A 26,422-nucleotide genomic window follows, 5' to 3' on the forward strand; every position below is an offset into this window, starting at 1 on the left:
CCCCCCCATCCTCCTCCACTCGCCGCCGACTCCGCTCGCTCACTTTCATTCTCTCTCATTAATGATCTCATTTCTCACTCTCCTTCCCTGAGGCCCAGAATGAGGTTAGCTCCGCAGTCTGACCTATAAACACTGCCATGGAAACTGCAACGTGTTACAGCGAGACACCTCCTTAACGGGGAAGATGTCGGGGGGGGGGGGGTTTGGGGTTCTCCTCTCACCTTTATCTTAGCCAGAGGGCTATCAGGCACCAGATTTGCTGCACTTTCAACAATCCTTTTCCTGGCAGAAATGTTTTTATGCCCTCTCAGAATTTTGTGTCTTACAACCTACACTGCTCAAACACGCTTTACTCACTCTTGGCACCTGCTTGTTGTTGTGTGCTTTGTGAATATTGAAGTAAGAAGCAGCCGAAAAGGGATCTAAATTCAAAGGATGGCAGTAGGAATGCTGGAATTGTTTTTGATATTTAAGCTCAGTTACGCCCCAAGTTTCTGTCATTACTGTAAATAAGATTCAGATATTGGGTAAAACTTTTTCTTTTTTAAAAAGTATATATACTAAATAGGAAAACAGTTCACATTAGCTTAAGTTGTGACTTTAGAGACTTTAGTATCTGAATGTCAGTAATTTAGCAGACATGTCGACAGAAAGCAGTAAATAAACCTGGGAACCCACCAGCATCAGCAGTCCAAAGTACCGAATATTGACCTAGTCCAGTAAAGCATGCAATACCCACCATAGTTATAGCTCTGAAAAAGCATAAAATGTCCATCACATTGCTCTGAAAAGATGGGAACAGCTCAGTTTGAGAGTTAGCCCAAAGGTCTGATTTTCCCACATTTCTGTGTATTTTCCTTTCTCAGTGAGACCAGTGCTGTTGTCAAACTAAAAAATGTGTGTACCTGTAACTTTCATTAATTCTTTTTGCTACAGGGTGATAATTGTTAATGTTGGTTATGCGACAGTGAAAATTGCAAAAATTAACTGCACAGTGTTATTTTTTTAAGCTTTAAACCAAGCTATGTTTAATAGTTTGGGATATCAAAAAGACTTATAGGTGGAAAGCAGGTGCTTGTTGTTCAGGGTGAAGGGAAGAAATCAATTCACAGTAAACATTTAACCAGTGATATTGAAAGTCGCTGGCAGGTTTCAGGCAACCAAAACTGGCTGGTAACTTTTGAGCATTTGTATGTTAGTGGCTGGTATATGTTCACATCTTTATAAGTATTTCCACATCATTCTCATAAAGGGAGATAATTGTAAGATGTTCCAAATTTGTGAAGTCAGTTTGTTTGTATACAGTCATTCAGTGACCTTTATCACAACCATTTAGCTTAAGTACCAGATATGTTTCATATTGCTTTTCAGTGGAGAAACATCTTAAAAATGTCTTCCTTTATCAATATTCAATTGAGAGTCAGTTTGGAATCAAGATCATTATCACACATAAAAATCAGCAGTTCAATCCAAATCCATGGGTTCTTTTCCTCAACACATGGCAAAATCAACTATTTTAATGAACCTAGGTGCAGCTCAAGTAATCCAGTATACAATCTATGTATTACCATCAGTGTGTAGAGGAGGAGCAGAGAAGCTCGCTGTAATGATACTTGCCATTGGATGACTTTCAAGGGTACCTTTATCCCATGCTGGGTATCAAAATTTTGACAAATGAATAGGTCAAGAATTCAGAATCTGAGTTAAGTGCCATATTCACTTTATCATCAAAAAGCTATTTGCAGTGCAACATTACTTGTTACCAGTCTTTATATAACACTGGACTTCAGTTGTTATATAAAAAGACAGAGGACTCACCGGCAGACTAGATGGCCGGCCTTGCATGCTGTCTTCCTGACTGCTCTTGTTGGAGGCCATGGGCTGGTTGGAAGGAGGAGCGCTGGACTGCGAGCTGAAGGAATCCTGGGAGAGTTCCTGAAGAAGAAGACCACACTATGGATTCCACACATGCAGAAAAAATATCCCAATACCCAGCTTCTTGTTATTGCTTATGACCTCTTTGTTTGGCAATTCATCTGCTGACACACCAATATAAATAACAGATCTCCACAGGGCAATGCTGTTCCAGGTGATTGAATACTTACTGTATGACATGTCTATGACACCACATGACGCAGAAAATTAATTGCTTACTGCACAGCTCTTTGCCATTCTTAAGTCATTCAAGCAGTGTTTTTTTTTGTTTTTTGTTTTTTTACCAACAACCTAAATTGAACAGCAGAGCTTTGCTCCTGAGTAATGTCGGAGCTGTTGTGTTGTGTTATAAATCCTCCTGTCCTTACAATTCATTGAACAGACAAGAGCCTCTTTAATTAAGTAAATAATTAAACTTTAATTAAGCAACAAGTTAGCCCTTGATGGCTTACATCAAGTTCATTCAAACCCCCAGATAGCTACTCACAGAGTCTCACAAATATTCACACCATTTTAGCACCAGGTATGTTAAGGAAAGCTAAGGACATATCATTCTATTAATTTCAACTGTCTGTTAAACAACTACTGCCACTACAGTTCATCGTTTTATTGATTACTCAATTGAATGAAAATGAATTGCCAATTATTCTGATAAGCGATTCTTTGTTTCAGTTATTTTGCAAGCTAAAATGTCAAAGATTGGCTGGTTCCAACTTCTTAAATGTAAGGATTTGTTGCATTTCTTTGTCATTTATGGTAGTAAATGAGTCTTTTGGTTTGGACTGGTGGTTGGACAAAAGAAAGCAACTGGAAGAAGCCACTTTCGGCTCTGAAATATTGTAATAAGCATTTTTCACTTTTTTCCTTTTTTTTTTACATTTTACAGACTTAACAATGATTCAATAAAGAAAATTATCTTTAGTTGCAGCCCTAAACAGAACAAAGTCAAATTTGACCCAAAGTCAAAGTTGCGGACAGGAAGGTGTTTACTGTGAAGGTGTTGCAGACAGCAGCATGGACTGTATCTATACAGCGTGCATAAAGAGCGTGTGTCAGTTCAGCAATCTCCTGCTGCAAACAGTAATGGAAACACAAACAGGCCTGACACGGCACATCACAGTATAAATAAAGTGTGTTAACAGAGTTCTGTGTAGTGTTATTACCTGTGGAGGAGGTGGGAACCTCTGATATGGTGACTGCTGTTGCTGCTGCTGTGGTGGCTGCTGCTGTTGCAAGGGGGGTGTCTGGGAGTAAGGAGATGGTTGACCCTGCTGGCCATGACCTGGAGGTTGCTGGGTTTGAGGAGGTGGACCTCCTGGTTGTTGTTGTTGTTGTTGTTGTTGTGGTTGTTGTTGTTGTTGTTGTTGCTGCTGCTGCTGTTGCTGTTGTTGTTGTTGCGGGGGCCCTTGCTGCTGCTGCGGTTGCTGCTGCTGAGGGGGTTGCTGCTGGGGTGGCTGCCCTGATCCTGTGGGTTGTGGATAGCCTGGCTGGCCCTGTGGGCCCTGTTGACTTTGAGGACCTGGTCCCTGCTGCTGCTGCTGCTGCTGCTGCTGCTGCTGCTGCTGCTGCTGCTGCTGCTGCTGCTGGGGAGGGACATAGGGTGGCTGTCCTGGCTGAGACTGTTGGGGCTGGTTATAGGGAGGCTGCCCTGGAGTAGGGCCGTGGGGACCTTGGGATTGTTGGTAGGGTGGTCCTGACTGCCCGTGTTGGCCAGGAGGCTGTGAAGGGTGGCCCTGCTGGGGATAGGGGGTTCCAGAGGTGCCCTGGGGTTGGCCCGCGTATGGAGGCTGCTGCTGCTGCGGCTGCTGCTGCTGCTGTGGCTGCTGCGGCTGCTGCTGCTGCTGCTGGCCAGGGTGAGGAGGGGGGCCGTGCTGACCATAGTAACTCTGGCTCTGCTGGCTGTAGCCACCTGGCCCCTGTTGTCCATAGGCTGACATCTAGAAGGAAACACAACGATTGGTTAGGTCTCCAATAGCTTTAAGAGGGGGAAAACTGTCAGATATGAGAGTAAATACAATTGAGCACATCTGAACTATTTGTAAACATAAACAGCTTTATTCAGTTGAACTTATTTTTTTTTTTACACAGGTTTACTATCCAGAGCCTCTCTGTGGAATATAAATCACCAACCGAATAATGCCGGTGCACTGACAGAATCCTTTCTAAAGCTGTAGAAATATATAAAAATAACCAAATATCCACAGTCAACTCTTTGATTTTTTTTTTATCATTCATTCTCAGCAGAGTAATCAGAGCATCTCTTCATCTTTCCCACAGATTAAAAGGGAAAGACAACTGTTCTCCGTGTCTGTGAGAGAGAGGAGCGTGTTGCTTGCAATAAACTGATCAGCCAAAGCACATAAGAAAAACCATCTAAGTGCTCAGCCGTGTATCGCTTTAAATTACAGCCGTGAAAATAAAAATTGAGTTTTGACTTCATCTCCTTGAACTTCAATATGAGGCTTTTTTTCATATTCTACCCGATCCTGCGTGCAGAGAGCCTTTCAATACAGCATTTTCGTTTCATTACCCTCAAGGAGCATGGAAGGAGAAAACCCTGACCTTGTGAGGAAGCACAGTAATAAAAACGAGAGGAGAAGAATAAAGGCCACGTATTGTTTTGGGAGGCTTCTCAGCTACTTGAGGATTCAAAGAAAATAAGAGATAGTAAAGAATTGCCACATTTAAAACAACATGAAGTGGCTATATTGTATCTGTCTGACAAAGGGAGGGAAGCCGTTTTCTTCTCTGCAGGGCACTTATCGAGTCCATGGTCAGCCACCAGGCAGAAGTGTATGAGATAATCGCACCACACAATGGGCACAAGACCACAGACAGCGGACGTGGAAGAAAAGCCTTCACTCTACGGGATTTCCCTGCATGCATTTCTCTGTTAAGACCGACTGCCTGAGTGAGAGAGTTCAAGAAGAGTCTTATTCCTCGCTATGTGTAAGTAGCTATGACAAACTGGATGTTTGCTGTTTTCAATTGGACGACACTGTCAGAAAACGCTGCCCACTGTGCGCATACACACAACTTGAATTTTCCTCAACTTTCGCTTTCAAGCATGAAAATAAACCAGAGAGTGAAAAAATTATGGATTGCCCTCTGTGAGTCTGTTCCTCTCAGAGCTTCTTTCTTTGGTGCGGCTTTGGACAAGAATTTGGTTTAATTCCACTAACTTTTGTTGGTCAGATAATTTATGATCATCATCATCATCATTTATAGCTGCAATGATTAATCGATCACATCAAATGCCAGCTATTTGGATTATCAATTAATCACTTCAGGAAAAGTTAAGATGCGCTCTGTTAGAAAGTAACAAAACAGATTTTTTTCAAATTAATCCATACATAAAATTTTAAAAAGTGCAGATTTTTTAAGGATTTTTTGTGGGACTATTTCTTGGCCAGGAGCAACACCTTTGGGTAGAGTCAGGTTAGCGATACGCCCCTGCTTTCAGTCTTAATGCATTGCAAAACTAGGGCCATCAGTGGTTAAGTACAGCAACATATAGTTTCACCACTTTAAAGTATCAACCCTACCTATTCAGATTGGACAGATATTACACATCGGGATCATGATTATTCACTATGAACCGAAATTTCCCTGCATCTGACCTCAAAGGAGGCCCCCTCATAGGGTAAGATTATCTTCAGTATGCTACTTTTTCCACCATTGTTGTAACAGTAAGTAACATACCAAACAAACTCTCCTCTACATCTGCTAACAGGTATGTAAAAAAAAAAAAAAAAGATCAACTTGTGGTCCAGACAACAAACCACATGCTGCACAATGGCTAAGTACCACAAATACTCAAAATGGCATATGTTTATATGTTCACTCCTAAGACAGGAGGCATTTCATTTTTAATCATTTAGCTCTGGTTTTGACGATTCACTAACAGATATGTGGCTTGGGCCTCTGCCCATCATTTTCTCAGCAAAGCCAGCAGCACCACAGGTTGTGGTCGTGGTTTGGAGTTTATTTTAAAAAAAAACACTGCGCCAACCTCTCTGACGTTTACTGTTTATATGCGCCACCCTCCCATCCCCAACAGTAGCTTTTTCTCTGAGTTCACATCGACGAGCCAGTGACTTAATGTTTGGTGATTTCAACACTCACGTTGATGATTGTTCAGCTAGGTTTGACTTTAACTTTGAACTGTGGTCTACATGTCTCTGGACCCAGACAAAGCCCCAGTCACATGCTGCACTTTAAACTTGCTCAATTTTGAAGATTCCCACATCTCTCATTGTAATTGCCTTGTCCTAAATACAGATAAGGAAAAAACTGTATTTGTTGTCAATCTTTATTTTGCTTCTGATCACAACACTGTTTCAGGTGATGCAAAGACTTCAACCAAATTCACTGGATTAAAGCTTTTATTGAATACTATAGGTAGAAATTCCTTCAGTCATAAATCACATATTGCCTTTCAAATCCAACTGTAACTTCAGAGAGTCACAATGAAGAGTCATTAACGACTGACCTGCTGTCCATACTGCATGCTGCCCATAGTGCCTGGTGTTCTGCTCTGCATCCCCATAGGATACCTCTGAGGGCCTGGAGGTCCGTAGCCCTGCCCTGGGTAAGAACCTCCATGCTGGGGTCCAGGCCCTGTAGGGGGCCCTTGCTGCTGCTGAGAGTAGGGGTTGGGTCCTCCATATGGCTGGCTACGCATCTTCCCTACCTGGTCCATTGGGCTTGGAGGCTAGAGGATGTACAGAGAGAATGTTTCAATTAGCTGACACAATGGATGGATGGATGGATGGATGGATAGATGGATAGATGGATAGATAGATAGATAGATAGATAGATAGATAGATAGATAGATAGATAGATAGACAGATAGACAGATAGATAGTGTGGTAGTTCGGGCACCAAAATTCTCTGGAAAAGGTTTGACTTCAGAAATAATTGCCTGTCATTCACTCATGGGTTTGGGGTTGATGGTTATGGTGCGTCTACTGTGCAGTCACACACCCTAACAAGCTATAACAAGCATAATGATGCAACTGATTGTTCAGAATCCAGTGATGTGACAGTTCAAATATAGTCTGAGCTATTTTGGAACCTTTCAGTGGGTTTTCTTGACAAAGCATTACTCAGCAATGAGCACAAATGATAACTCCACCATTGCAATGCATCATCTCATAAACCAGTCACAGTATAATCAAGCAGATATAGAACAAAAAGCAGGAGGGGGAGGGAAAAACAGTAGTGGATTTACTTTCCTACTAGAAAGGGAAAAAATTGGCCATGAATGAATGAATGAGCCCACTATATCCGCCAGGAGCGTTTCCCTGCCCAGGAGATCATTGTGCCAGTGGGTGGATACTGTTACGGCAGAGACGTCGGGGAGGGTTTCTATGAAAATAAGCTTAAGGAAGTGGAAGTGTCTGCGGTGGCTGGAGCTGGGCCCACCCCTCAGCTGGAGCCACGTCAGGACGGGGGCCGGGGTGGCGGCGGTGGTGGCGGGGGCTGACCTTGGCCGGCTTGGACGCGGGGAGATCCACATGGCCCGGCAGGCAATGTTACTGGGCCAGACAGTGTTTTCTGGCTGGAGATCCAGGGAGGGAAACGGAGGAAGAGAAGGGGGGGGGTTTGTAATGAGGTAGCCTCGCCTGTCAACAGCTGGAGCCAAGGTCATAAAGTGTCTGATGCTGTGTTTGTGTACATAAGAGATGAGCCTGGTGGAATCCCCCCAAACACAACACACCTCCAGTGCAACGAAAAATAAATACAATTTAAAAAATGGAATTCCAGTGAACTATAAATGAGCTGGTCATTCCCTGAATATCTGAAAAACTACATTCACACCAGGGCCTGTGTGAGTATCCTCTTGGTTGGCGCAATCCAGTGCCATCAACTCATCATACCGCTGGCAGCCCCTGTGTATTCCCATCAAACCCACTGCAGCAGCGTCTGAAAGTACGAGCCACAATGGGGGCTTTGAAGTAGCAACACCTCCTGGCCTGCTGACCTCAGGCAGCAGACACAAAGCTTTCATTGCTTCCCACGGTTATTAATCTGTGTGTGTGTGTGTGTGTGTTTTTCCTCCCCCAAAAACCTCTTTTCCTTGGTTAAGGGAGACAACCACCAAGGCTATTTATAGCCAGCGAGACGGAGAGGGCAGTCTGCCGAAAATGTAACAGGTCCCAGCTGCACTGCTGTTTGAACCTGGGCCAGGCCTTGCTCTTCCTGGGTTTTAATAAAGCAGCAGGCTTTGGCACTCTATGAATGACAGAGCTGCAATGAGAAAGACGAGGTCAGGTGGGGGGTGCCTCAGCAGGAGACTGGTGTGTGTGATAATATGTGTATGTGTGTGTGTTGGGGGGATTCTGTAGGTGTAGTGTGGGTGGATGGGGGAATCAACAGGCTGTCAGGATGGTCAACCAACATTACCCAAGATAACATATTCCATTCCAGGTTTTCCCTGTAGCCTCCCCCAGGCCACACTCTCCTGAGCTCCTCCAGGTTCAGGAGAGTTTGTATGTGTGTTATGTTTTGTGTGTGTGCGGAGGAAGGGAGGGGAGGAGGACGCGGGGAGGGTGTTACTACGCTCCCCAGGGTCATTACCGACCGCACCGTGGGGGGAAGAGGTAACAGGTTCTGGTAGGCGCTCTCCTATGACCTCTAATGCACTTTTAACCCCAGTCTGGTCTGCCAGGACAGACAGCATACCTCCCCCACCCCCCACCTGACGCTATGATGATGCGCAACACACACTGCTCAGATTAAAGATGACTAGTGGAAATTACTGAAGCTAGCACCACCTTCGATCCATTGCAGACAAGTGGATTTGTCCAGTTATGGCAAATAATAAAAAACCTTCACATTTCCACTAACAAAGCTGGAGAAGACTTCTTACACGAGACAGAAATATGCTGTAGCTCTTTCCTAATGAGCTGCTTAAGCAGTTAGACAGAGGCTCCTGTATCATTCGTAAAGTGTGCCACCGAGGCCTGAATCACCTGCTAACATCCTCCAATCCACAAGAAAAATGACTAGTATGCTAACAAACTACAGAGCAGCAACACTAAAGGTAAAATCTATTTCTCATTTAGACAAAATCTCCCAGCAATGACCAGGGCCATAAAACAATCAACCTTCTTCCTCACCGATTTCGGTCGATATTCCGCTGGCGGTGAGAATATTTCTACACCAGCTTGTGTACCCGCTTTTTCATTAAGGAGGCTGACAGCTCAGGCCCCGGCTCAGCATGGAGAGAGGGCTGGAAAAGTACAGCTCAACTACAATCAGGGTTTCCAGCTCCCTGAGCCACGTGGAGAATCAGTGCTGACGTCCTCAAAACAAAACATGTGTTGGTCTCTCTTCCTCCCTCATGTTTAATTTAACAGCCACTTTGAAGATGGAGATAGTGGTCATTTAACCAGGTGATCAGATAGCAGAGATAAGTGTTCACTCAAGTGCTCACAAGTGTTAGACCAACATGTACCTTACAGAAATCTAAACTGTATTTTAAATGGAGCAGCTGACAATCCTGTGTATGAATATAATCACAAAATAATGTGATGTAGCAATATGAACATATTTTGGCAGTTTTCATGCCAAAACATTAAAACAAACTGTAATAATTAAGTGTTTTCTCTGGGAGAACAGAATGAAAAGCCAATGGGGAACAAAACTAATTAAAATAAAACTATTAAGATCATGATGATGTAACATGTGTTGGCATTTGTACCAAACAGACATTTTCTTACATCTAGAGAATAAGATTTGTAGGCCAGGGCATCTCTGCAGCAGTACAGTACTTCACTGTAACGCCGTTTTGTCACACATTTTACCTTTATTTAAACACTGCAAGATGGCCAAGTCCAATATCCAAACTGCATACTGCACTTGGCCATATTGAGATTTGCCTAACAGACCAAAATATGTTGTATTATTTTGAATAGTAGTGTCTTGAGCTGCCCATTTCATTTAGTTGGTTTAACAGATCCTTTGTTCCTTCAGTTTAATAAAATGTGGGTCTTCTTTAATATAGTGCTGGAACAATTTGCCAACATGTTGAATACAATCTAAAACCTATATAACAAACTTAGATAATGAATCATGCGTGAGAACAAACTTATCAACTAGCAGCAGTTGCCTCTTGTCTTGTTTTATATCAGTGTAACTTGAATATCAATCTGCAATCTGAAGACGTCACAGTGGGTTCTAGAAAAATCAAGAATTCTTTTTCATGCCTATTCTTTTCATGATTATTCAATTAGTCAAAAAATGTCAGCGAATTGTTGAAAAGTGTCCTCACAATTTCCAAGAAGTGATGCCTTGAGATTGCATCTTTTTGTCAGCCAATAGTCCGAAAACCAGAGACTCTCAATTTACCGTACATTTAAGAAGCTGGAAACTGTTGCTTGAAAATTTACTCAAACAATTAATCGAGTAATTGTTCAGCTCCAAAATATAATACAATATAATAAACAGTTTTAATCAAAAAGAACTAGAGCTGACCATTATGGCCTTGAACTAGCATTTATTACTACTACTAATATTACTAATTTTAGATAGATAGACTTTTGGATTCTCGCCAAAAGCTCTTCAATAATGCTAGGGCTGGGCATCAAATATCATGATGTTTGTAACCTTATATCGCAATACTGACACTGAAAGAATATTCTAATACTGTACAAAAATTAACACAATGAGATTTTTGCTCAACAATCATCATTAATATCCATATAATGACTAAGCCATTAAAGGCAAGTATTAGAAAATGTAGAACTGTCTGGTAATTAAGTAAAATTACACCATTTTACTGTACTGAGACTTTTAAACCGGGCAAAGACAACACTTATGCCACTTCACAGTATACAATGTATAGCTCTGCCAAAAGAGGAATAATCCTTAAAAGTTATGGGCACACCTACTTTTTTTTGCAAGATCCATCAATGAAACTACAATTTTCAAACTGGAGCTGTGGAAACTAAATCTGCAAAACCATGCTGATTCATGCACAACCAATGGCTGCCTAAACCACACATCATGCCATTACATTCAATACATGTCATAATGGCTTTTAAAGTATGTGTCTGCAGTCTGGTATGTACCTGGGGAATCCACGATGTTAAACCTGCTCGAGATGTCGGGTTTTTTTTTTTGTTTTTTTACTCCTCCGCCTCATTCGATCATGTTAACACATCTGTGCGCTGCACACTGGAAGAGAGCTGTGGCCAGTCTGCTGCTCGGCCCTTCATTGATCTGTTTACCAGCATTTTCCTCCTCGCATTGCTTAAGTTGTTCACATCTGACACACTATTATACATCCTCCAAGATCCCAAAGAGCTTTGGCTGAGGCCTTTGTGAGTGTATGTGTGAGTGTGTGTGTACTTTAACCACACTACACAGCCTCTACTGCATCTTTGTGTATAGAGGTCAGTGCCAGCCATAAAAGGCTCTGTTCCTCTTTCTCTTAGTTATAGAATGAGTGGCTCTTTAGATGCCGACACCAAGGCTGGAGTACTGCTGCTGTTGAGTAAAGTCCTTGAGCATCTGAATTTATTTTCCCACGTTTTAGAGTCTGAGTTGAGAATTTCATCATAGCCAAACTATGATTAAAACTAGTATTACTTTAAATATTACATGCACAAGGCTGAGAAAAAATGCCAGAGGGAACAACGTGCGTAGGCACTTAAAATTTGATCTTTTTAAATCGAGTACGTATTTCAAGGTAAAATAACATGCGAGCCAAAATGTTACATTAAATATGAAGACTCTGTAGATTTTCCCACATTGATAAAACTAAAATGGTCAAACTTTGTTTTTAAAAAGGTTGGTCACTGTTCAGGGTCTGACACCGAAGGCGATTTGTTTCTGATGTGCCAGAGCAAAACACTGTGGCTAGATACACTCTAAAGACAAAAAGCAACACTACTGAGTAGATGCCAAGTTTGAGTCCTGGTACCTTGATGCACAAACAACTACAAAAAATCTGCAGGATGTCATTTAAGCATTAGTGTCACCATCCCCACATACTAAAGCCCAATAGTCCCATTTAGTTCAATCAAGCTTTATTCAATATTAAACTCCATAACACTGTATCACTCTTTATTTTAAATCACATGTTACTGCTCAATGATAATTTAAGCTCACCGGGTCTAGGATCCACATCAGATTGTTCTCACTCATTTATACCAGCCATTTAAATACACCTGATTTTCTTATTAAGATCCATACATTACTCCCCAAGACAATAATAACAACAAAAAAAGTTGAAAAACACTGCATCTTGCCATTTAACATGAAGTTAGAATAAAATCCTGGATCTGTGCCTTTATCTGGAACTGCACCAAAAGTTAATGGGGTCTATTCTGGGCCCAGAGTCATTCAGCCCTAAACAAGAACACAAGTATATCTAAGATATGGATATTACCTTTTTTGTATGTGAAATTTCTGTGACTGCAAACATGACAAGAAGGGAGATTCCCTAACACATACAGATCTCAAGGCAGATAAAAAAGCTTTGCAGCAGCAACCCACTCATTTGCTTCTGAAACTGTCTAAAGGGCTCATTTTCATTCCAACATGTCAATTGCATATTTTAATGGATAAGATATATTTGATTTCTTATTTTGGCTATGGCAAAAGGCTAATTATAAACCTGAACTGGTGTGAGTTTTCAGTTACCAAACAGATTTTAAAAGCAGATAACTGAACTCTCATTTAAACCAAGGTTATAACAATCAACTGACTAATAATTATCTACTAAAAACTATCAGACCTCACTCAGGGCTAAACAGCCTTTTACTAAAATGTGCTTTTCACTGAAAGACCAGGATATTGCCGACATGTCTTCACTGCTCCACACAGCTCAAAGATTTGGAGCAAACATCCCACAAACAGCAGCTATGTCTCAAACATGCACATTGGATGGCAACTTAACTCACAGCACGGCACTGTCTCTTTTTTCTGCTCAGTCATCTAATCAATTTCTGGAGGAATCTCTTCCCCTCCCTTTTTTCCCCCTCTCTTCCATAAAGTAAATAAATAAATAAATAAGCACAATTAGCACATGGCTAATCTGCATAGAGGAAAGCCAGAGCACTCTTGGCAGAAGAGGTTGCACTGAGTATATTGTGTCATGACTGGGCTGCTGGTGGATATTGCAACTATTCAAAGCTGTGTGTGTGTGTCTGTGTGTGTGACATGGGGATGGGGATGGGGATAGGGATTTGTAAGGGGTTGGGGAGGGTGGGATGGAGGGTGGGGGTGGGGACTCTGGAGCAGTGCCTGAGAGCAGAGCTGGAGTCTACGGGGCAGAGTGGAGCAGATGGACCGGGGGGGACAGACGATAAACAACTGCTGCTAATTTAATCCGCCACACGGCCACATGGCCTCGGCTCGGCACACACACCATTGTTCTGCGTTAAAGCCCTTCGACACGCAACACAACAGCGCTAGCACACGCCAGCTAAGGCCGCCCTCATATGGCGGCTCAAACATCCCATGTCAAAGAAGAGCAGCATAACCTACCCTCTGACAGCAATGTCCACTTTTAGGCTCAGTTTTGTTCCTAAGAGCAAGTCCAGTGAACTTTGCTTACTCCACATCAATGCCGTGATCCACTATCACAGTGGAGCAGTCTTTAACCACTGAACACTTCCACTGCAGAAGTGAAGGGTTAAGTACTGTGCTCCAGGCCAGGCGACAGTGTTCCCTCATCCACTTTCTCCACTGACAATGCTTCAGGACTTAAAAGCCGACTGTAGTGTATCTAACTCTACATAAACTTTAAGATTAATGAAGAGATGAAGTTCTAGAGCTGCTAACCGTTTGTCTCTTATCAGTTGAACTCTTTGGAACAGTTTCTTGATCAAGTGACTGGACTAACGTCGGTATACTACTAACCAGAAATGTACAAATTAATATGAGCCAAAGGTGACAATAACATTTTTTGTTTGTCGGTCCAGTAGTCTAAAACATCTAAAACAATTAAGGGTTTATCAAATTCACACAACTGAATAGCTTGAACCGTAACACATTTTACATTTTTATTTGAAAATTAGTTAAAACTGACTTGCATGATTTCTTTTGTTATTAAAACGCCAATGGATTGACTTCAATGGTTCCTGGTTTGGGTCACTTTGATCAGTACTTTACTTTAAGGAAATGTTCTTGTATAGCTGTTTGGGATAACCTGAGGAAATTTCTACACACATAATTTTTTTGACAAATATTGCGATTCCTCAATATGAAGTATTGTTTTGGTACCAAAAGTCTTTTAAATGTTAACCACCCCTTACAGGAAGTGCGTGCAAAACTTATTGATTGCTGATATTGACCAAATTTAATCTTAACCAACTTCAACTGCAGTTTTACTCTCCAGATGCTGATGGAATCAAAATACGATATTCACATTTTAACAATGAACAACTCTTTTATAAAATCCCTGTAAGTTTAAGAATTCATAGAGGGAGCTACACATTGTGTGAATATTTCCCTTGTTCATAAATACACAGTATACACAGGGATAAACAAACAGCTGGTCTCAGCACCAACAGCAGTAAGGTACTCCTCCAGCAGCCATAAAGCTATAAAACAATCTAGACAAGTTGTTAAAACGAACTTTTAAGGAAAGCTGGACCACAGCCAACTGGTGTGCATAAATAGCTGGAGAAAGTAACTGAGAACGGAGTAAACAAGAAGCCAAGAAACTTGGGGGGGGGGACTTAAAAGGCAATGTTCTCAATTAAGCAATTAGTCTGCCTTCCCACTGCATCAACCTGAAAAGTCCCAACTTTGAACTGACCGCTGCATGACTCTGGATGAAAGCAAGGAAGACTTGGGTTTGGCAGAAGGGGGGGGTGGCAGCCTGCGCCTGCTGGTGCCATCATCCACACCGAGCAAAGGCAGCGGCACCCCACTCACCCAGGTGTTCATCCAGCTGTTCCGAGGAATTCAAAAGATGTTCAGGGAGGAGAGGAAGAAGGGAACTTGCACGCTTGACACAAGACAAAGTCGGCTTACACATCTCTGAGAGATGAGCGGGAAAACAAAGCCTTTCCAGGCCTATTTGAGGTTCATAGGAACAACAGAAACAACAACAACAGACAGACAAGAGTTATAAAACAACACCACTGCTGCGGAAATAGGCCCCTGTATTTCTGAGCATCCAGAGGCTAAATATAATAGATTTTCCTAGGTTTGTTCAAATGTAGTTTGATAGAGGAATTTTGATAGGCTTCATTTTACACTTACTTCAGCAATCAGACCATCAATTCAGTTAATGGTAATGTAGATTTACAAAAAAATAAACATGTCTCCACAGTCCACGGTATAGTAAAGGTTTACTCGTACCATTTGCTCTCCTGTGATTTAAGTTGAACCCTTTGTTAATTGTCATTATGTGAGCCTTTTCCAGGAGAACTAGGCAAATTCCATTAGAAACGCACAGCTAGTAAGTGGAACTTGAGTCTGGGCCTAAGAATCAGGGGAATATTTTCATCAAATCTATGTTGAAGATGTTTTTTTAAACTATGTTTTACACAAGTTCTGAACTCCTTTCAGGAATTAACTGAAGCAGAGGTCGTCTGTGGAACGTGTGTGCTTTTGAAAAGCGAGGGTGGTGTAACAGCGTGCAAATTAGCAGTAACATAATAGATGGAATAGTGAACAGGAAAAGAAGATTTAGCATATGTGCAGTCTGACCACTTTAAATCAAAAGTTAAAATCCTGGAATATATTCAACTTCGCCAAGTGAAGTGAAAAGTTGAAGTTATCCATTTAGCAGACACAGATCACAGCAATCAAGTTGAAAGATGTAATAGTCTTGTTCATCTTCAGGTTTTGCAAACACATCTTTACTATTGGCTCAGTAACCGAAAAATAAAAAAAAATATATAGAAAAATGCCTGCTTCCAAATAATCAAACATGGATGTGTAATGGCATGCCATTACAAGTTGAAAGAAATGACTACAAAATTTATTTTAAACCAGTACATTAGAATGTATTTTAATTCATCCTTTAGAAGAAATTCAATTGAGTAATCATATTGAGTAAACGATGACTGGTAAATAAATAACAGCAGTTACTTGGTGTTAAATGGTTCCCAGTGCTGCACTAATGGGCCCAGCGTGCTCTGTTAGGTGGATCAGAGCAGCTTGCTGAGAACCGTTCAGTTATTGCCTGATAATAGAAAAAAAAAAGGAAACAAAGAGGGCTGCCTGCTGCTGCCTGCCCTGTCAGTGTGATGCTGAGGTCGGAGCTACAAGAGAGTGAACATTCGCCCTGACTGCTGCCTGTCAACCTGTCAGGCCAAACTTATATTTCCAGGTGACAGCGGCTTCTCAGGAGCGAAACGAGGTGAGGGGGTGTTTGAACTGGGAGCTCAGAGAGGCTGAGCGCAGGGCCGGTGGGCACAGTGCACACTGCGGTGGGAAACAGTTGAGGCCAAACCAGATGTTTAACGTTTAGCTGTGGAGTATAAGTAAACTCCAAGTGATGCAGTACCAGTCAAATTCACGCAGCCGTTCTTCACTAAAAAAGTATTTTCTGCCCTTTTTTTCGCCACACTTGTGTCTTCAGACTCAGACTCATCCTCTGAGTTAAGATTTGACTCTGGCACACTACTAGGCTTATTGGGGAGAAAGATTCCACCAGATACATGTCCGGGCCATTACGGCTCCAATCTGGTTTTGCTCTTATGTACGCCGTACAACAACCCCCACTGGTTGTGTTTTGAGTCTGCCACAGCGCAGTAATGTTGACAACTGACATCATGAGATCGAGGAGTTCCCACAATAATCACATAATCACTCGTGACTGCAGTTGATCAACATGATGTTATATGTTATATAGTTGTGTCAGTGCATGACTTCCTGTCTGCTCTGTGCTAAATTCAGGTAAATTGCTGCGTTGTGCTCCGGCATCCGTCAAAATAGAAGTCCTGCATATCTGTTCCAGAGGGCTTCTGACCTCCAGAGCTGGGACAGTGAAGATACGCAGCACAGTGGACCTGGTGGAAGTTAACATTTATAGACTAGAGTGAAACCTATCAGCTCCTCCTGCGTGGTGGGGCCGTAATGCAGAGGAAGTTTGTTTCACCATTGCTCGCTCAAAGTGAAACCCTCGCCTTCCGTGCTCGGAACAACTTTAGGACCCCCCCTGTCCACTTACAGAGCCATTCCCTATTCCCTGCCCCTTTCACACACATTGATCTGCCACTTGTGATTCCAGGTTCTTTGAGATTTCCACCAGTGTAAAAAAAAAAAAAAAAAACACCAGCAAACTCACTGGTCGTACATGTCTCACATTTTGGTTGTAAAATGTGACCAGTTGGTTGCAATCTGGATCCCTGATGGTGCAGCTGTAATAGCTCACAGAATTAAAAATAGCCAACAACTGAAAGCTGACACTAAATGTTGTATATTCGACTTGCATCAACTTATTATTAGATAAGCCCGAACCAGATTCATCTAAAAATTTCCCCAATTTCAAAATCATTTTTGGAGGCACATTTCTGCATGTTTCAGTTTAGACAGCTGTGTGTGCGCGTTTTTACTGGACAACAATACTGAAATTTTGGTGGGTAATACATAGGATTTGATAGTTATTGTGACATGAGACTATATACCGTCTTTGAATTTGAATACTTTTAAATGTGATACAGCATAAGTGTTGTCTTTTCCTGGTTTTTAAGGCTGTATTACAGTTAAGTGACGTCATTTTCTAAACTTACCAAACCGTGCTTTTTGAGGGGGTTTCACATTGTAGAGATATAATTTGTGTATCGCTATAAACTTAAAAAAAAAAAGGTTTAATTCAATTTCTCAAAAAGCTATAAAAAAAGTGTTGTTTGGCACTGGTATCACGCTCAGGAGTAATATTAAAACATCTCAAATGATATCCAGGCTTATGAATGACTGTTTATTTCTGTTTGATATCCTTTTCGGTATGACTAACAAATCTATTTTAAAACTTTTTATCTATCAAATCTAAACATGAAATATCCAACAGCTATAAAGTAATGCTCAACAAATTCCTATTTAAATGTCGTACCTTTGCTGTGAGTGTTTACAGTTACGGTCGACTGACATTCCATAATAGACAACAGTGTGGCTTATTTAAGGCCACAACTGAGTACAGTGTAAGAATGGCAGTCTGCTCAGGTTACATGAGCACTCGGGTTAGAAACAGCGGTCTCTGCCCTCCACTGCTGCTCACAGATAACACACCTGATGCGTTAGCGTACAGCGGTTTCTCCGTCAGCATCGGAGTCAAGACAGTGATCGGTTACATCACGTTGCTGCGGCTCGACTCGGCTGCCGAGAAGGATGCTTATTCAGGCTGACCATTGGCACCCTGGACGACCCATTACGATAAGTGTGTCACTCACTACTATGCCAAAAATACCCTGGCTACTGAATGAGGCGAAGCCACTTAAGGACCTGGCTGGGTCACTGCCTGCCTCATGGTCAGAGTCACAACTCTGACACTGACGTCACACACGCACACACACTCTCGCCAGAGGAAAACATGCTCTGTCATAATCTGAATCACAGACTAGTAATCTAATAGCAATATTGAGTTTGTGCATTGCAGCAGAGCTGTCCACTTTTAAATAATAGCCTGCAGGTAGCAGTGAACGACTGTGTCCAACATGTTTCAGGCCTTGCTTAAAAACAAGTGGACAAGAGAGACTGTTAGGATTCTTAATTTGCACTCTCCCCTTCACAAAACAGAAGAGGTACAGCAATGCAAATCTTCAGGTCGGGAGCGGAGCATGCCAACAACAGCTGCACAACCACACGTTCAAGTATCACGATCAGAGCTCAAACTTGGCATGAGCCAGGCACCATACACTGTTCAAATGGGTCTTTGGTGCATAAATCACAGTCACCTGCCACACAAGCCACAAACAATGACACCAAACAGCCTTCTGCTGTCGCTTTTGTCTGTATAACTGTGTCCCTGCTGACCACTGGCTGCTCTTTATTTTACCCACGAGCCGATCAAATCAAAACAAAACAATGGCTCTGTATCAAACAGGCTGCCTGCTGCACTACTGTACAGAGAGGTGGCATTTAAACTTGTGTAAACATTGGCCTCTTTCAATGAAAAACTTACATTAATTATTGAGGCCAGTTAAAAATACGAAGTGGCACATATACAGTACTTTAAGAAACCAAAAAGTTTATTTTAGAGTCCAAGAACGTCCATGCCCAAGGCTATACAAATTAGCCCAAATTCTTTCAATAACAATTTTGTTTTGTATATCCCAATATAACTGTGGCCACAACTGATCATTATGTTCTTCGTAACTTAGTGTCTAAACTGATGTTGTTAAGTGTCAGAAGTGTCAAACGGTGAAATAAATAGTGAATTACCTTGCTCTGCTAACAAATGACAACTATTTCTATGATCAATCACTCGTTGTATACATTTTTTCAAGCAAAAATGTCAAACTTTTGCTTGTCCTAGCTTCTAAAATGTAAGGATTAGCTTCTTTTCTATGTTATTTCAGATAGTAAATTAAGCTTATTTGGGTTATTGGTTGTTTGATGACAGGACCATTTTGTTTTGTTACTTTTCAAAAACTAAATGAAATGGATTAGTCAAGAGACTGACCAACAATAAAAATAATTGTTAGTTGCAGCCCTGAAAAGTTTTTTTAAAATTGCCAGAGGCTGACCATCAAATTTCATATGTCCAACAATCCAAACGTTTGATCAGCGAACAGCCCAAATCACAATGATGCTTAGTTTAATTTCATTTAAAACTATGAGAAACAGTCAATATTCACATTTGAAATGCTGGGCCCAAAGGCTGAGCATTTTAGTTTAAAAAAAATGTTTAATGGAGCACTAATCAAAACAGTTTGCTTATTATTTCATCAATCAACTAATCCATTCATTTAATTATTTCAGGTTTGTAAAAGCAGCAACATCTCACATTTAAGAAGCCAGAAGCAGCAAAAACTTGTTAACTGTATTGTTGTTTCACAGAACATCCTTAACAATTACAAAACATTGTTATTGATTCATTTTCTATCAAACCATTAATTGACTTGTCACTCAGGCACTCTATGGCTGCTTTCCTATTCCTCAAAGATCTAGTGTGTAAGGCTTGCACTGGATTCAAGATCTGTGTATTGATCCATCACTGGTTTTGCAAGATTACTTCAGTCTGCACAGGCTTTTTACCAGCTCCTGCTTTACTTAAGTGCCCTGCGCAGCTTTGGTTTTATTAGCCTCAGAAAAGGCTGAAACAGTACATACCACATTAGGCAAAACAGAAAGCAAGGATTTGACTGGAGGGCACAATCCACAAAAACAGACATTAAGATTGAGCTCCAGAAAAGACATAAAAAGAGAAAACCAACTGTTCCCTGTGTGCTTATGTTGCCTTTTCCATCTTTATATACAACATACAGTGTATGAGCCTTTGGCTTCTTTCCTGCAGAGAGCAAAGGTGAGGGCTGCCTGAGAGCTGGGAGGAAGTATCATTCTCTACCTTCTAGCATCAACAACTGCACCAATTTAAAGGTTAACCACTTTATTCCATAAAAACACACACACACCATACGTCATGTAAATGAAGTCTGTAGTCTCACACAGGCTCGGAGAAGGATATTACTATGCTAATATGGAGCATTTTAGAAGCTAAATGTCAAAAGAAATGAATTACCTTTACATTCCAGCATGCCCTGATGCTGCAGCCCAAGTTTGACATTTGTCCGTGGAGGAACTACTTTTTCACGGTTTATTTTCAATGTGTAACTCTGGGCGTACAATTATTCTGATTAGTAATTTTCCAAAGATACCTTTCCATAGCTTGTGGAAGTCAATACACATGGAAATGTTCAGTCAAATCTATAAGCATCTGGATGATGGTCAGCTTTGTACCCTATTGTTTTGTCATTTTTTTCCTGGAGTGATTTGTATCAAAGACTCATAGGGTCTTCTGGATGATGCAACCAACAAAAAAACAAAAGGCTGCGTTGGAAAATGTAACAATGTCTGATGCTGTCAGCGGGATGAAAAGGGCGATGTTACCAAAGAACGACGGATGGCTGGTGACACGTGGTTTAAGACCAGGTCAGAGAGGATCCTGAGGCAGCGGCAAACACACACACACACACACACAACACACGTACACACACTCCCAATGACCATCAAGTAACTGCCGCACTTTAGACACAAATACACACAGCTGTCAGGGGCAGACGAAGATCATTCACAAAACACCCTCCCCCCCTCCCCTGGGTGTCACTGACACCGTTTCTCCCTCATACGCACACACACATGGACGGAGTTGCCGGGAGGCAGCATGCTGTCCATGTGGCCTGTGGAGAATCATTACTCAGCAGTGCAGACTAAAGAGCCGAGAGTGAACTTCCTTTTTGAACGCTCAGGCTTCCTCTTCTCCACGGCACCAACCCCCACAGAAAGGAGTCCCAACAGTAGCTGGAAGTTGTTCTGCATGTTTTCTTAGAAACGTCAATTGTGCTGTGTGAACAGGAACAATTCAGAGAGTGTGAAGCCCGCTGTCACAGAACTGTATATCACTTTCTAGTGATTGTGTACAGGTTAATACTCCGCGAACTTTCCAGTGACGCAATACATGTGCATCTAAAATGGTATAGTTTAACAAGAATTGATATGCATCATTTCAAATACAAAAAAATATTAGGTACAGCCACAACTATCAATTATTCTCATTTATATTCAAGAAATTACCATTTAGTCGGTGAAATGAATGAAAACAATTGGAAGGTCACGTATCAGAAGGGATTCAGTTTACACAACACAACAAATCCCCACATCAGAGAAAGGGGAGGCAGCAAGAATTTTGGCATTTCATCTCAATTTTCTGCCTTTCAATTCACCAAGTTATTTATTGTTGTAGCTCTATTTATTAATCCATTAGTCTACAGATTAATTTCTCAATGATTTGATCCATAGAACGTAAGATAGCAAAGACTAATCAATTATTTGTCAACTATCAAATTAATCTCCAACTATTATGAAAAGAGTCAAAATTCTGATATCCAGCTGCATTTGTGATTGTTTTCATGTTTCTTTCCTTCTCTGTGACAGCTGACTGAATATTTTTGGACGATGTCCTCTAGACATTTGTGATGACATCATCATCACGGATGTGAAAACACAGATCAACATTTTTCACAACTACTCGATTATTCGGGAACATAACACACAAATAAATCAACTGAGCATTATTATTTACTATCATTAGTAAACCTGATAGAGCTGCAGCAAATAGCATGATATGCCCATTACAACTTCCCTGACCCACACGACACCTTGAAATGGCTTGCTTTCAAACCTTTAGATGTTTACCTAGTTTATTATCACATACATCAAGCGAAAGCATTAAAACCCACATAACTGACAAGCTAAAACCAGCAGATGTTTGATATCTTTGTCCAAAAATATCAAAAAAGCTCGTGTTAATCTTGATTGACTTGAATAATTATGAAATAGTTTCTGCACAAGTCACAACCTTCTTCATCTTAAACTCAATGGTAAATACTTACATCTGTATTGTTTCAAATACAGAAAAGTGAGTAAAGTCTCCCTTTTTGTCATAATTACAGCTCCAACTACTATCAATTACTTATCTACCAATTGTTTTCCTGAATAATTGATTAATTGCTATATTTATCAAATGTCCACAGAGAGCTAGAACGGTTTACGCTCAGAGAAAACTAAAGAAAATTGGAAATGTTTATTTTTTCTGGAATACCTGATTTTTAGCATTTTCTTAAATGATTGCTCATATTATAAACACATAATCACAATATTTGGCATTAGAGCTGAAACAGTCAATTAGTAATTTTCAGGCAAAAAAAAAATGCTTCAAAAACGTGGTAATTTCCTGTTTTTCTTTCATTTACGTGATCGTAAACTAAATGTCTTTGGGTATGGGACAGTTGGCAGACAAACAAGGCTTCACAATGTGCTTTAGGGAACTGTGATTAAGAGATTTTTTTTTTTTGACAGTTGAAGACTTCCTGACCGATTGATAATAACAAATTATCGTCAGATGCCTTTTGTTTGGAGATCACTTCAAATATCATGTCAGAAAAACACATTTAATGATGCTGAAAGTGACACCATGTGCAGAACCTTTGTGTTGTCAAATTTCCAGGATGATCCTGGTAAGACTGAATCTATCCTCTAACAAATGACACACTTAACACAGCTCTAGTGTGCTAAATAAGAGCAAACAGGCTTGTTTAATGCTTTAATTAATTTTACTATGGAAAACAATGCCGAGCCAGGCAAGACATTTGCTCTGTTAAATATTAAATATGTTCCATCTTCATTTCTTGATAGTTTTTGACACAGTAAAGCTGCCATGAAACTGTTTATTTGTACGCCACTTTCCAATTTGCAGCGGGGCTTCCCTTGTACATCAGCAGCAGAACTGTGCATCTATTAGCAGCAGTCAATTTAACACCCTGGCTTTGAAGTTCTTTCATTATGTTTTCAACTGTGGGACTTTCTCAAAGAAATATTTACAAAGGTGTATTCGATTATGATTTAATTCCAACTCAATATGGGAAGTCAGCCTTGCAGAGCCGAGGGCATCCCCAATGGCTCGCTCCCATGTGTTAGACTGAGGGAAACACCTGGCGTTATACCATCCAAAACAACCCCACTACAATCCACTTCACACAATTTGTTTATGTGTGAGGCATAATGAAAACCCATAATATTAGCCTTCACCCACCACCCAATTAACGTATTAATTCATCTTCTGCAGGTGGCTAAAGGCAGGCAGAGTGGCCCCATAAAAGAAAGAAATAAATAAATCACCCAGCCAATCATTACCGGTGATATTCGCAAATTAAAAACCCAATTGTGGCTCTGTTAATGAATGGAGAGCGAAAGCATTTCATAAACTCTCTTAACACACAGCCTACAGCACTTATTATGGACAGCTCTACTGCAGAGGATGAACTCCTTACCTGAACTTAAAGTCTACTGGCTGCCACATCAAACGCGCAAGTTCTCCAAGTGAACATGATGTGGCCTCATGTGAAATCCCCATGCTTTCATATGACAACAGTTCATGTTCCAAAAACAGAAACCATCATTTAATCTTTCATTTTTGCCCTTGTGAGAGGTGGTGTCCTCCAGGTACCATACCTGAGATTAAATCTATTAAGATAATGGGTTCTGTGCACCTACACCTATGACACCAGGACAAGAAAAAAAAAACTCCTGCAGGGGTTTGAAGTTATTCCAATTCTTCCAAATGTACTGACACTAATGAGAGTTTGACACAGTCTGTTTGCCTTCTGCATAAATACAGTTTCTGCTGCCTTTAACTCTGCTTACAACCAAAATGGTCAATTACCATCCCAGACACTCTATCTTCACTTGCACAGTCAGAAAGAGCCGGGGCTTATTTAGCAAAGAGCTGTTCTGAAAACACATGAAAAAACCTGCATGGAAGTCAATCTAGTGATCAAAAAGTGTTAAGACTGTTGGGACAGGTGTCAGAGTTTTTGCTTAAGATATTGAGAGGATATGAGCACAAACAAATTTCATTTCAAAGCACTCTAACAATATTTGATATATACCTTAACTTGTGTGCTTGCTTTAATGGTAAAACAGTGCTGTCACTAACATAATGTAACTGTCAACTACAGCAAGTATTATAACCATGAATTCAAGAAAAGTGACAGCCGGATTCTTTGCTCTTCGAGACATTAAGATGTAACAGCAAAGATAAGACACATATTCTGAGTTCATAACTCTAATTTGACACTTTCAGTCTTTGTTCTGCCCACAACACAACCAGAAATACAGACTCAAACTAAAGAGAGGTGATGCACGAATTCAATTAGATGAATGTTGCTGAGTCTGTCCCACTCCCAGTTAAGATATTACATGAACTAAAGATTACATGCGCAATTTAAAAGCAGTTCTTCTCTTAACTAAAACTGTTTAGACCTGCAGCGATTAATCAGTTGTCATTCAATTAATCACCAACTACTCTGACATTCAATTCAAAAGTACGTTTTGGGGAGAAAGTGGTCAAAATTATCCGATTCCAGCTTCTTAAATGTGAATATTTTCTGATTTCTTACTCCTCTATCACAGTAAACTGAGTATCTTTGGGTAATGGACAAAACAAGACACTAATCTAGTGACTGAGAAAGTAATTGGAGGCAATCAAATATATTAGTTGGCTGATTAAATTGGCTAATATTGGTCTATCACAGATATATACCTGGCACCACCATTGTGGTCGCACATGTGGCAAAAAAAAAATCATTCAAGTGTGACTAAACATGTTTTAATTGGTCGCACCTGTGCTCCTGAAATTTAGTAATTTGTTTCTTATACTACTGTTATTGTTACAATGGTTAACGTTACTTTTCGTTGCAGGTGCTGTGATTCAAATGTCAAGTTTACTCCTGTCTACAATCACTTACATTCAGTCTCAAGAAAATAAATGAAAATGTATTATTAGGTGCACCTAAATGATTTGCTGGTGCATCTAAATTATAAAGTTCAGCGCACCAGTGCAACCAGTGTAAAAAGTTAGTCTTGAGTCCTGTGTATTGGTATCTGCATTTATGTTGCCCAACAAGCCAAGATTTGAAAACTCCTCTTGATTAAAATTATAATGCAGAAAAAGAAACTTTGATTTATAATTACTAAATATCCATTAAATTCAATGCACTAGCGTCACTTTAGATGATAACGTTTATGGCCGAAATCAGCCTAGATATCTGTAAGAGACATTTTTGCTTCCTAGCATCAACCCCAAAAATCACATATTGGTTGGGGCTCTCAAAATGATCAACAATGAAAATAAGCATTAACTGCAGCCCCCAATTCCCATTGCAAGTTACCTGACTGAATATCTTTGGGTTGTAAACTAATTCAAATAATTAATTGTAGATTGTGCTGTTCACTAGATGGCAATTGCAATAAATAAGAACATAACCCTCTGGTCATCTCATTAGTTGTTCTTAAATCATGGCTTGAAAGAGGTGTGATCTTGTCAGTGATGTAAAAAAAGGCATCTCTAAAGCATGGGAATACATGTTTACAGTTTGATTTAACACTCATTGATGGCCAAAAAGGAGCTTCAAGCTGAGAAATTCAGCTCATCCACACTAACTGAGATGCTGTCAATTCACTGCTGGCCTTGGGTAAGGCCGCTTCTCTGCATGCAGGAAGTGACAAACTGAAACAAAAAAGGGAAATCCAAAATTTCCCTCAAACAACAGTGCATTACACTATAGAAACAGACTAATCAGCATGCCATTTCCCAGCGCTTTAGGTATATTTTTATAAAGAATCACAGATCATCCCATTTAATGAACATGACTACAACATCTGCAAAAAATTTTAAACAGAACCATTTTGCTGACATTTAGACAGAGGTACAAATGTACAAAGTGGCACTGTGCCACTGTAAGTGTCCACAACTGACCCTGTTGTCATGCAGCAGAGGGGCAATCAAAATGTGTGAAGA

At 40.7% G+C, this 26,422-nt stretch overlaps 1 protein-coding gene across 2 annotated transcripts in view; it reads right to left on the reverse strand.

The window, feature by feature from the left end:
- arid1ab (AT rich interactive domain 1Ab (SWI-like)) overlaps positions 1–26,422 on the reverse strand; it is a 55,238-nt gene that overhangs the window by 25,383 nt on the left and 3,433 nt on the right. For both annotated transcript variants that reach the window (XM_037093219.1, XM_037093220.1), the window contains exons 2-4: positions 6,428–6,649; positions 3,099–3,872; positions 1,819–1,935 (exon numbers count right to left, since the gene is read on the reverse strand). In XM_037093219.1, coding sequence (XP_036949114.1) covers positions 1,819–1,935; positions 3,099–3,872; positions 6,428–6,649 — 1,113 coding nt within the window. The remainder of the gene's footprint in view (positions 1–1,818; positions 1,936–3,098; positions 3,873–6,427; positions 6,650–26,422) is intronic.

This window comes from Acanthopagrus latus, chromosome 3 (genome assembly GCF_904848185.1).
Source record: "Acanthopagrus latus isolate v.2019 chromosome 3, fAcaLat1.1, whole genome shotgun sequence".
NCBI classification, from domain to species: Eukaryota; Metazoa; Chordata; class Actinopteri; order Spariformes; family Sparidae; genus Acanthopagrus; species Acanthopagrus latus.